The 11,577-nt window shown below is 40.5% G+C and overlaps 1 protein-coding gene and 1 long non-coding RNA gene across 3 annotated transcripts in view; one reads left to right on the top strand and one right to left on the bottom strand.

Moving 5' to 3' along the window:
* Positions 1-11,577, bottom strand: part of LOC105208194 — a 31,116-nt gene that overhangs the window by 4,185 nt on the left and 15,354 nt on the right. Inside the window, exons 1-3 of one of the 2 annotated variants that reach the window (XM_011177979.3) lie at positions 9,360-11,238; positions 7,360-7,469; positions 2,944-3,152 (exon numbers count right to left, since the gene is read on the bottom strand). In XM_011177979.3, the coding sequence (XP_011176281.1) occupies positions 2,944-3,125 (182 nt within the window). In that variant the 5' untranslated portion in view covers positions 3,126-3,152; positions 7,360-7,469; positions 9,360-11,238. Of the gene's footprint in view, positions 1-2,943; positions 3,153-7,359; positions 7,470-9,359; positions 11,239-11,577 lie in introns of those variants that run through there. The other variant, XM_011177978.3, reaches the window with a different exon arrangement.
* Positions 7,466-7,881, top strand: LOC120359616. Its single transcript, XR_005576395.1, has 2 exons — positions 7,466-7,606; positions 7,669-7,881. It is a non-coding gene; the product is annotated as an uncharacterized LOC120359616 (long non-coding RNA).

Below are 11,577 nucleotides of genomic sequence, written 5' to 3'. Positions count from 1 at the left end.
AATTTTATTGTTGTATTTTTTCGCTGCGCTTTTAATTAGAAGCCACATTAACGTTGACAAAAAAAAAACACGAACGTTATTATGTAAAATAAATTGTGTACCGAGTCGCCTGATATATTTTTACTCCACGCGCGGACGGATTGCGCTCGCCGTTTCTGCCAGTATAACAAATTTGTCTTGAGAACGACGGCATTTAAAAGACTACTCACGGTGTTTCGTTTCACTTTGCGCTGTCAATAGATTCGACGAACAAATTCCGTCAACAGAGGCTCGCTTTGATCTAAGTATAGCTCGAAAATATATCGTTCGCGTTATTTTGCAAAAACGACGTGGGCGCGATAATAAATGAAGTTTCGTCTTTACAGCGATAGAATGAAATGTTATACACTTTCGAGTTGCACTGTTAACGGCAACCAAGTGCTCTGAAAATACGACGGGTTTATTATTACATTTCGCTGCAGCGGTTGCCAGGGTTTGGTACTCGCTCAACGAGTAATTGATTTCCTGGCTCGGCAGGTGGAGGTCTACGTAATAACAATGATAGATTCAGTCCCAGTGGTGTGCGGCTCTATTAATACGGCTTACTAATATCAAACGTTTGCTTTCGCGGAAATTAGTTGAGTCTCGGCCCAATCGTGTTTCAATAAACGAGACTTAGGCATCATATTCGTCTCTCTCGACGTGGGGGCATTAGTTACGATATACGACCAACATGACGCGTCACACTGATTCACGCGAAATTTTATTTGTACAGTAAACAAAAGATAAATACTCCGCAATTCGAGGATGTCAGTGCGCGGTTATTTATATATACGCAAGTAGGCCTCGAGTCGTTTGTGCGACGGCTAAATTTCCAATGAAAATTACAAGAGGAAGATACCTATCTCCTCCGTTCGTCTTTCCGCATTACGCGGTCGCGTCAACGACGACAAGACGGGATCACAAACTAAAATATTTAGACTGGCAGGGTCCCACGTGGAGCACGAGATTCGTGCGCTCTATAGAAACGACGTTACAAAAACGTCTATTTTATTTATGGGCACGGTGGAAAATTTACCCGTCCATATGCAGAAGGACGTAACGCGAGCGAAAAATGATCTTCCTGCTATCGACACGGTGGGGCCACGGCGGTATTATATTTTAAGAATGTATGGGTCATATCTCAAAACGTTCTCAAAAATAAAAGAATTTCATAGAATATTCTAGTATTGTGTTTGAATATCTGTGAAAAATTTTAGCACAATTTACTTGTTGGTTTAAAAGTTATATTTAATTTTAGTATTATAAAGTATTATTTAATTTTGTTTATTCTTATGTATAAAATCGCATTTTGCAGTATTTATTTGCAAACTCGATGGAGAAGTAGCACACACATTACCAATTACATTACATCACAACTTTTACATATACTAATAAAACTTTAATTGATATTTGTGCAAAAATTGATTTAGATGCACTTACTCGTTTAAAAGTTATTTGTTTAAAACTGCAGCAAAACATTAAATTTTTCCTGCAAGAACCATTGTAAATCATATTTATCATTGTTTACTTCTTTGCAGTTAATTTTAGAGCCAAAACTCGGGCGTTTGTAACAAAATATTTTTTTGTCGTCGATTAGGAAAAAAAGAATAAACTTAGAGAAGCATTCAATTTCTAAATTTCAATAACTTTTAGCTCGTATTGTGTAGCCAAAATATCCTTGATGCAATGCGAAATTCTAAAAATACTCCCCTGGAAGTATGTACATTTCCCGCGATTAAACACAGAAAAAAGTTAGTGTCAAATCAACAATTCATTGTTTCATATATAAGCAAGAATATAAAATTTGATCTTAAACAGACAATTTTTTTACATGAAAAAATAAAATTTTTTCAAGTTAGCAAATTATGTCGGTATAAAATTGTTGATTCTTTCAAGATTTTATATCCTTGCTTACATATGAAACAATGAATTGTTGATTTAATCTTAATTTTTTTTCCGTGTAGCCAATTAAAAAAAATAATAATAATTCGTCGTAGCGTTCTTAAATCCATTACGTCCGCAAGTTGCGGATATAAATATCGGTTGCGTGACGAATTTCTATTTATTTCGGATCGCAACATTACCGCGCTTTACCATTATTTCGTTTTATCGCGGCTTAAAGCCATAAAGTTTAGTCGATTATCGACTCAGGCACAAAAGAAAAAAAAAAAAAGAAAAAAAAAGAATGCAAATGCCGGCGCTATCGATGCGCACATAGGGTTATTAACCTTGGCACAAAACGCAGCAACGCGTGAAATAAATAATACGCGTAGCGTATTATTTATCGCCGTGGCGTCTCGGCGTATTTATTACGCGAAAGTGCGGGGCGACGCCTAAATATATTATTTCCACCTCGTCGTCTGTTCGCGCGGTCGCGAGCTGGTTTTATTTCCGGTTTGGCGCGCGACGCTGCGAGCACCGCGTCGCGACTAGCAATTCGGTTGCAACGCGCTCGTGTATGTCCCCTGTATCCTTTGCAGACTCCGCCGTGTCCGCGGGAGTGATCACGCTCGTCGTCGCATACGTCAACGCGCAAACCAATCTCAAAAACTGTCGCCTACGAGAATTGACGTCGTCCGCGTGACTAACGGAGCCGCTTATCGACGACAACGTGATGGCAACTTTACAATCGCATTAATGTCGACGATATTATTTATCTATAGTGCATTATCCATTTTTCCGTCCTGGACAAACAAGTAATACGCAGTAATTGTGACTTGCCCTCTTATGACATCGAATAACGAAGTGTTTTGGCAAACAACAGAGAGATGTGTAGCAAGATGTTAGATAAAAGTATCGAGGGATTAATGACGTGACGATGGGATGACGACGGGAGAGAGATGTTTCTCCTCGAAATCGAGAGTTCGACTCGAGCATTTTCAACTTGACCATGCCCGGCAATGAAATGGTCGCTCCACTTACCTGTTAGAGATGGTGCGTAGTCCTGGCCTGACGAGAAACGCGAGCAGAAGTGTCGCGTTGAGGAGAAAGCAGCCGAAGAGCACGAAGCTCCAGGCCACGATCCCCGGATTGTGCCACCATCTTTCCAGATTTCCCAGATCCGCAACCGATCCTCCTCCAATTCCCGTCGCAGCTCCATCCATTCATAAATAATAAGTGTATTACGGGGCCTGGAAGCAGAATCATAACGTTTTCGTCAGAGCGGCCTCTCCGATGTCTATCCCTATTGTTGAGATCAAGACTGTTTCCTCGGATTAATCCTTCGTGGTCCAATCGAGGATTTGACTCAAATTTTCAATTCTGAATTACTCTGCCTCAAATTCGAACACGTACAAGAAAAAATTGAAAATGTTTCGGGTCAAATCGTATTGTCTGGAACGTTGGAAGAGTATGTCAGAATTTTTTCAAATTTTTTACAATCCAAAAACCCTTTCAAAAATACTATTAGTTTTTGGGCTGTCAAAAATTGGCTTACTTGAACTAAGAAAGAATTGGAAAAGAAAACATTGGACCATAGAGGATTATTTTTGATGTACCATGAAAAAAAAGAACTGATAAAAATTGCCGATAGAAAACGATTCACATTTGTGAATTGACGAACCAAAGTCCATATTCAAAACGATAAGACTTTTTCCCATTTTTTTTTATCGGGAAAATTCCATCAGTCGAACTGAATCATCACTTACTCATGTAAGTAATTAGTTTACTAAAACACTATCAGTTCTCTTCTTTTTTAAGGGGTGTGTCAATGAAGCTATCGCGAATGAGAGAATTTGATTTATTCGGCGTTTTGAACGGCGTTCTGAGAAAGTCGCGTTAGACCGTGAAATGAGACGAATCCTTCGAACCCGCTCGTCATCTCGGGCAACATTGGAGTTTCCTGTTGCAGTTCTTGCGAAATAGGTCAATTTTGCCGCGACGTCGCGTCGCGGCGAGGAAACGGCGCGATCGCGACGCTCCGAAGGAGTTCCCGTCGACACGTATTTTTAGACGGATTTCCCCGTACGCACGTGCCGCAAAAATATCCGCGTGGACACGCACACGCGTGTAGAGATTGATCGAGATCGCGCCGCCGCGGAGACCTTAAGAAAGAGGAACCGAGCGCACACGTGACGCGGGAAAACGCACCTTTTGTGCACGCGAGAAGATGGTCTCCGCGATCATTGTTGTACCCCGCGTATAAATAACTGAACAAAAACACTTTTAAATAATAAAAGAGAGACGAATAAGACTTGGGGTTAATGTAACGAGAAGGCATTCTTCCGAATATAGCGTGTCGTACGTTTCTCAGTTACCTCTGCCTCCCTTTTCTCTCGTACTTGAAGCTTATATAGTATATATTTTCCTTGCGGGTAATAAAACAGGATGATCCAAAAGGGACGAGGGAAACGCGAGCTGCGATACGCGTCACGTGTGAATGTAACTTTTAACGGGGAAATGTGCGCTTTTGTTGTGCCGTCGAGGCGAAGATATGTAACCATGCATTTCGAAAATGAAACGACACTTCTTTCTTTCCTTTTTTCTCCTCTCTATCTCTCTTTTACTCGATTGACATTAACTAATGTTTTTCGATTGATGTTATCGCTATCCACTCGTTCTTTCTTTTTTTTTTTGCACCGCTCAATGATCTACCGCGATTAAGTCAATAATCTTTATCGCATTTCTCTACTTATCTCTCGATCTGCGCGAAATGCTCTCCGTCGCTATAAAGTGTCGTCTGTAGGCACTTTAAACTCACCGCGGCGCGATTTTTAGTACGATACGCTATCACCGGACAATCATTTTAAAATTAATCTTAAATTTCCTGGCACATGCATATCGTGACTCCGCAATCAAAGACGAGAATTATTTAATTCGTTGAAGATCTTTGACTTATACCTTACGTCGCCGGTTTAAAATGGTCAATATTTAACGTCGTAATCTAAACGTGATGTGTAAATGACAATGACCCAAATTCCATCGTTATCTATAAAACACGCGCCGGAATTTGCGAGAACTTGACTAGAAAAATGATTAGTCTTGCGAGTAAATCTGAATTTGGCACATATTTCTTCCTCTCGCGAGAACAAACGGCTAAAATGGAGCGAGAAAAGTCCACATAAAACCTATAAAACCTTTGTACGATAAAAAATGGGACTTAAGCACGCACACAATTCTTTTCTGCAATGGAGAATAACGGGGGAAGAGAGGAAAGCCAACACAAAAGTGGTGTCCATCATTCTGGCGTGCAGCGATCGACCTTATGCTCGATTGCTGCGAAATCTGGCAGCGGTTCAAGACTCGGGCCGCTGAGAGAACGAATGAGAGAAAGAGAGAAACAGAGAATATCTCTCGGAGGCATCAATCTCCGACGAGCTACACGTACAGACAGTCGTTTATTTCCGTTTAGCGAAACTCCCACGAAAAGCCGCTCGGAAATCCGACCGCGCAACGTAAATGATCTAGCCAATAGTCGGGCATCGCATTATCTCGGTTGGTCATTTTCGAAATCGTATTATCGCGCGACGTGTCACGATCGTGTCACGATCTCGCATTTCGTGACGTCGCGGACGTGCCAATGGAAACAAACAGAATCCCTCTCTCCCCCTCCCCTCGTGATTTTATGGAGCCGAGTGATAACAACAGCTGAGCCGGGCAGACCATTTCGTACATATGACGCCGGTTCTCGTTGCGCAATAAACGTGCAATCCTGCCTTTAGCTCGCTCTTATATTTCCACGGTATCTCTTTCTCTCTCTTTCGGGCTCTCGTCGCCTGCCCGAGAGACGCGCGAGGGGAATGCCGTTTCGAGTGTACATTTTATAACCGGTGCCGAGTATTACGAGCGAAATCGTCGCGATATACGTTCCGCAGTAAAAATCGCGGGTCTCGTAAATGTAAGATATTGCGAGGAGACTGGAAAATAAAAGTCACACTCTCTTCACGACACATTTTTGATGGTGCGACATACAGTTACGTTATTAACATCTCTAGTCATAAGTGTTTCTTAATTGATGTAAAGAAAATTTAATTTCGTGCTCTTCATAATTTTTTTTTTTTTTTTTAATACTTACACCGAGAAAAAAAAAACGTCGTAAAATTCAAATATTTAATTCGATACGTGCAACTAAACATTGAACTGGTTTAATTGATTTCTCGGTTAAAAAACTTCGAATTGTTGGCACGATTGAACTATATCTTTTTTTTGATACAATTAAGTACTCGTCGAAGCAACTCAATCAGTTGAGCGTATCGGACTAAAAAAATTTTGGTTTAAAAAAAAAATTTTTTTTTCTCACTGCAAATGCTTGAAATATGACGAACAATTGTGACGAAATTTTCCCCTCAATCGTCATTTTCATTCACTCGAAATTTACGCTGATTCGCAGCTCTCAAATCATACACGCATTATCTACTCTAATCAGTCGATTTGTGTTCCACTTAGCGTTCTCGACCGGAAGACAAACTTAAACCAGTTGCCGATGTACGGTTCATCGCGACTAAATCGGCGGCGTCAGATTCTCGAGCTGCAAAAGGCCGCGCAAGGCTCCCCGACGCGCGCGTGCCCGATTATGCGAATTTCGCTGCGTAATGCATAATAGCGGTCTTGTAACGGCGCGCTATTTTCGCGCGGCCGACTCGATAAAGCGAGAAATCGCTTCCGCGCGAACAACCGCGACAACGTCTGCCATTGTGTACTCCCGTCGGGAAATAGCGCGCAAAAATCTAAACAGAATCACGAGCCCGCTCATTATCCCGCCCGCCGATTGCGCACGGCGCGATAACAGGAGCGGCCGGCGGCAGCGGCGAATCCGAAGCAGATGTCATTGTCATTCAGCGTGAGCTGCTCACGTGAGCGGATCCGGCGCGGCGTGTGTACGTGTATACGTGGCCCGCGCGATGCGGGTACGCGGAAATGTACATATCGGGGAAATCGGCGACGTCGGCGACGTCGGCGTACGCCTCCGGCGGCGGTTCCGATACGGCTCGATTCCGCGTTTTAGGCTCGATGAATGCGCGCGCGTCGCGCCGCGTCGGCGACGAGCGGTTCCCCCAGCTCCCCTGCTCGCGCCTGGCGACAGTCGGCGACGCATCAAACTCCAGGCAAAATCTTCCATGAGTCGCCGGAGAGTTATCGCTCGTATAATAAGAACGGTACGATATTACGTACAAAACACGACGACGTTTCGAAAGGTTCTGGTATTTTTTTTTTTTTTTTTTTTATATGGTTTCGCCACGGAAAAAGCCTTGGACGAGCGACGCATGAAGCTGCACGCCGATTCGCGGCATCCACAATTTATCAGGTGCAAAGACAAATATCTGGGAAATATCTAACGGTAGCGCGGAGGTCGACTTGAAATTGGGTTAACAAGAATTGGGTAGAGGTCGGATAACTCACCGGTGATACACGTGAAACTCAGTCGACGGTAATCTCGACGATACAAGGGCGTGTCATGGCGCCGATCTTATTCCCTTCGCATCGGCTGTCCGTGCTCCATTCCCGAAGACCTTGAAGATAAAATAGAAGTATTATTCTTTCCGTTCGTCTTCCGATAAACACTATTTCTCAAGTTTCTCTTATCATCTATCGTGACCGACACGCAATGCCGGAACAGTCGCAAGATGCAATTCGTTGTAAATTTTGCGTAAGAATCTTTTGTTATGGTGATATCAATGTGAAAAGGTATTTAATTTGCAAATATTTTAGACGCAACGAAAACCTTGAAAGCTTTCCCATGACATTCGAAGGGGCAGAGAAGAAGAACACGAAGATAGAGAAGCATCATTTATTAAGTGCTTCGGGACAAGTACCCTCGAGCACAGAGATCACAAATACAAATAAACTCAAAATAAAGAACACAACTGTACATAATCGTTTTTGAAAAGCAATAAGAATAAAATAAAAAAAAGAAACATAAAATATAATTGTGCGTACAACTATTTGAGTCTATACTCGTATTTTCAAATAACAATTAAAATTTTATAGAGACTAGAAAAGTTAATATATTTTTTTAATTAAATTAAATTAATATCTCTTATTAAAATTAATTCAGTTAAGTTAAAAATTATATAAACAAAAAACTGATGTAGTTAAAAATTATGTCAAGTTTAAATTAAAAGCTAATTCTAAAAAGCATTATTCATATTTAAATTAGAAATTCGTAATTCTTTAAAATTATTCAATTATAATATAGATCATCAAACAAATTTAATATTTTACTTGTAGTTTATATGAAATAATAAAGAAATAATTTTTATAATTTTATAATTTTCTTTCTTTACATAAATAAATTTTTTACTTGGGAAAAAAATTAATAAATTAAAGTTTACGTGTTTCAAAAATAAATAATTAAAATTAAAAATTAAATTATTAAAAGTTAACTAAGTTAAAAGTTATTAACTTTAACTTTTTAACTAGTTTCTGTCCTTGAAAGCAAAGCATTTATTGGTGTTCTAATTGTAAGATAAATTCTTTAAGGACAAAAAAAGAATAAAAAGATAAAGAAATAATGCAGCAAAAAGAATTGATAAAACAACAAAAATAATAAAAAGAAAGAAAAAATAAGTCATAAAAATAAAAAAAAATTAAAGAAGATAGAATAAACAGTTGTGCAAGATCAGTAGGCGAAAGTGTGTGTGTGCGTGAGAGAGGAGAGAAAGAAAGAGAGAAATTGTAAAATGAGGTTTAGTTACGTCAAAATTCGGTAATTTATTTCGTCTCTTAATCGTTCGCGACAACATCGTAAACGCCCTCTTCGAGACTAATTAGCAAATCTGTTTTCCCAACGGCGATAGTCGGCAGGTGCATCCACGAATTGCACAGGCGCAGCTAGCCACGATAAGCGATATTTCGTCGTATTTATTGAGAAGTTAAGTCGTACATCGATAATGCTCTTTCTCGGCTTCTCCAGATGCTGTCCGGTGTGTTGCGTCTCTCGTACGCGATCAATTCGCAAGGATTGATGAATTTCGAACGCTCCGAATTATCACGCGCGAACTAATTGTGTCGACGTAATTCACTGTCGCGTGCCGTTCAAGGTAAAATTGCGCGCTAGCTGAAAACTCATCAGAATGAAAAACACTCGGGAAAATTGCACGTACCTATATCGCAAGAAAAAATTTCAAAGTGCGAAGTCGATTCGATAATTTCGATAAAACTTAAAACACACAGGGTAAAACCCCTTCGTTCTGTTACGCGTGTCAAGAAGAAGGTATACATCCACTGGGAGACGTGTGTGCACGTCAGTATATCGCACTCTGCAAACCGCAAAGTACAACTCGTTTTGAGAAAAACAAACTCATCCTCGCGAAAGAATCGCGATTTCGCGACAACAAATCTTGACGCTCGCCTTGATTCGCGCGGCTTCTATTGCCGGATTTATGAAATTCTTTACTCACCCCGCGTGGCGTAAATCAAAATCCATTCGTAAACAAGATTCCCCAAAGTTCGCTTTTCGTCCGAAATTTTCCAAGAGGATGGACGAACACAGCGTAGAATTATCGACGAATTTTACGCACGAGCGCGAAAGTCACTGGTAATTGACAAGGGCGAATTGACACTCGCGAGGGAAAAACAGGGAAACGCGGCGCTAAAAATCGTCAAGTGCAAGACGCGGCCAAAGGCGGCGAGTGGTCTCGGACGCGTCTCGCAAGAACCAACTGGCACCATGAGCAAACAACGTGGGACTGAGGGACCTCGCCATTGACGAAATGTTTAAAATCACTTTAGGGAAGAAAGCAGAGAGGGGGGAGCCTATATTTAGCGCTAATGTTAGTACACTGCGAGTATCGCGTATGATTGCCCGAGAGCCAATATTATATCTTATCGACCTCGGATAAAGTGTCGCCGGTCTTACTGCAACGCAATCTCGCGAGATTACGCCTTGCGCGATTATCTAGCCGAGGAACGCGCGTGTGAGAGAGAAAGAGAGAGAAAGAAAGAGAATTAATATACCAGAATGCGGCGGAGACAGGTGCGAAAGATGCACGTGGCAAGAGAGAAGGCGGGGAGGACGTTAAGATCTGCAATGCATAAAGTTGTCCTTAATCCTTGCCACCGTCGCGCGGACGAGGATCGTAAAATAACGGCTAAACGTATTCCTCGCGATGCAGATGCGCCATCACCTTTTGCATCGCGTCGCAGCATCGATTACATTAACGAAACAACGAGCGCGCGAGAACCTGACGCGTCTCTGCAATCTTATTTACAAGACGCTTCTTTATGACGCCGCTCGTAATTAAAATTAATCAATTTACCGCCCGCGGTGAAGTAAACTTCATTTCTTTTTTTTTTCCTCGAATCACTTATTCATGCCGCTTCTGTCATCCGCCGTGCTCGCCACTTCCGTACTAGCCCCGAGGGAGGGAAGAAAAGAGACAAATTTATGACGCGTGATTCCCGGATATTGTACCGCCTTCGAATTCATTTCGCCTCGATAATAATCATAAAAAAAAAAAGAATAGTCTCGTTTCTCGACACGGCTACGAGAATGCGTGGGCGCGTAAGTGTCACCGAATACAGCTTCATTTCCTGGTTGAATAAAAGATGTTCCCAATTCCCCAGCATTTACCGTTTTTTCTCTTCTCCATCTGCGCGTGTGGGTTCTTTTTTCTATAGAGTCGCGTGCGAACGAAGTTACGTTCGTTAAATCGGAAAATAATTTACTCCTCGGAGTCTCAGGATGAATTCTTCTTCTTTACCAGAAATATTGAATGAATAATTTTAACATAAATCGCCACGATCGTCAATAAGACTTTTTTAATATTTTTTGACAGTTAGCAAAAAATATTCGCAGCCGATATTGCTATTACTGCTGACGACAGACATTGTAAAAGTGTATCTTTACACATTCATGACGCTGCTGGTTTTTTTTTAGCTCGCGTCGATCTTTGTCTCCCAAGTCTCATGTCACTTTTAACGCCGATAAGCCTAATGTTCCGGCGCGATAATCGCGTAAATAACGCGAAGCTACAAATTGCCCGCAAAAAAAAGTATTATAGACGCTTCGCCGTACACTGTTACGAAGACGTCTATTCACGTCAATTATCCCATTAAGATAATTATACCCGTTTAATAGAAATGAAGCCTTTATATTTTATTCCACGTAATATATTAGTCATTAGGTATGATACATCTTTCAAAGTCTAATCTAAAGCGCACCTAATAGCAGCGATCTATCCATAATATTTCCACGCACACACGATTGAACGTAGAATGTGCTGGAATTATCGGAAAGTTTCTGTTTTCCTTATTATTAATTTTATTTAGAATCGAAGATCCAAACAACTTATATCTATATCTAGCACTATATTTTTTGTACGGAATTCTTAGTATGCACACGTTGAGAAAAAAGTTAACTTAACTAAAATATTCAATTTTATTAATTTTTTTCAATTCAAGCATTTATATATTTAACTTCAATATATAAATGCTTAAAGTTCAAGTATTTTATGTATTTGAGTTAAATACAAAAATGTGCTTGAACTGAAGAAATTTAATCAAGCTAAAAGTCAACTTAACAACTTTTTTCCTAGTGCATATATTCCGGTCAGGATTTTTTCAATTTTCAAGTAACAAAACTAACAAATAAAATTTAGAAATTTAATAAAATCAATA

This window comes from Solenopsis invicta, chromosome 14, assembly GCF_016802725.1.
Source record: "Solenopsis invicta isolate M01_SB chromosome 14, UNIL_Sinv_3.0, whole genome shotgun sequence".
NCBI lineage: Eukaryota > Metazoa > Arthropoda > Insecta > Hymenoptera > Formicidae > Solenopsis > Solenopsis invicta.
Note: the sequence above shows the minus strand (reverse complement) of the source record. Positions and strands in the feature narration are given on the sequence as shown.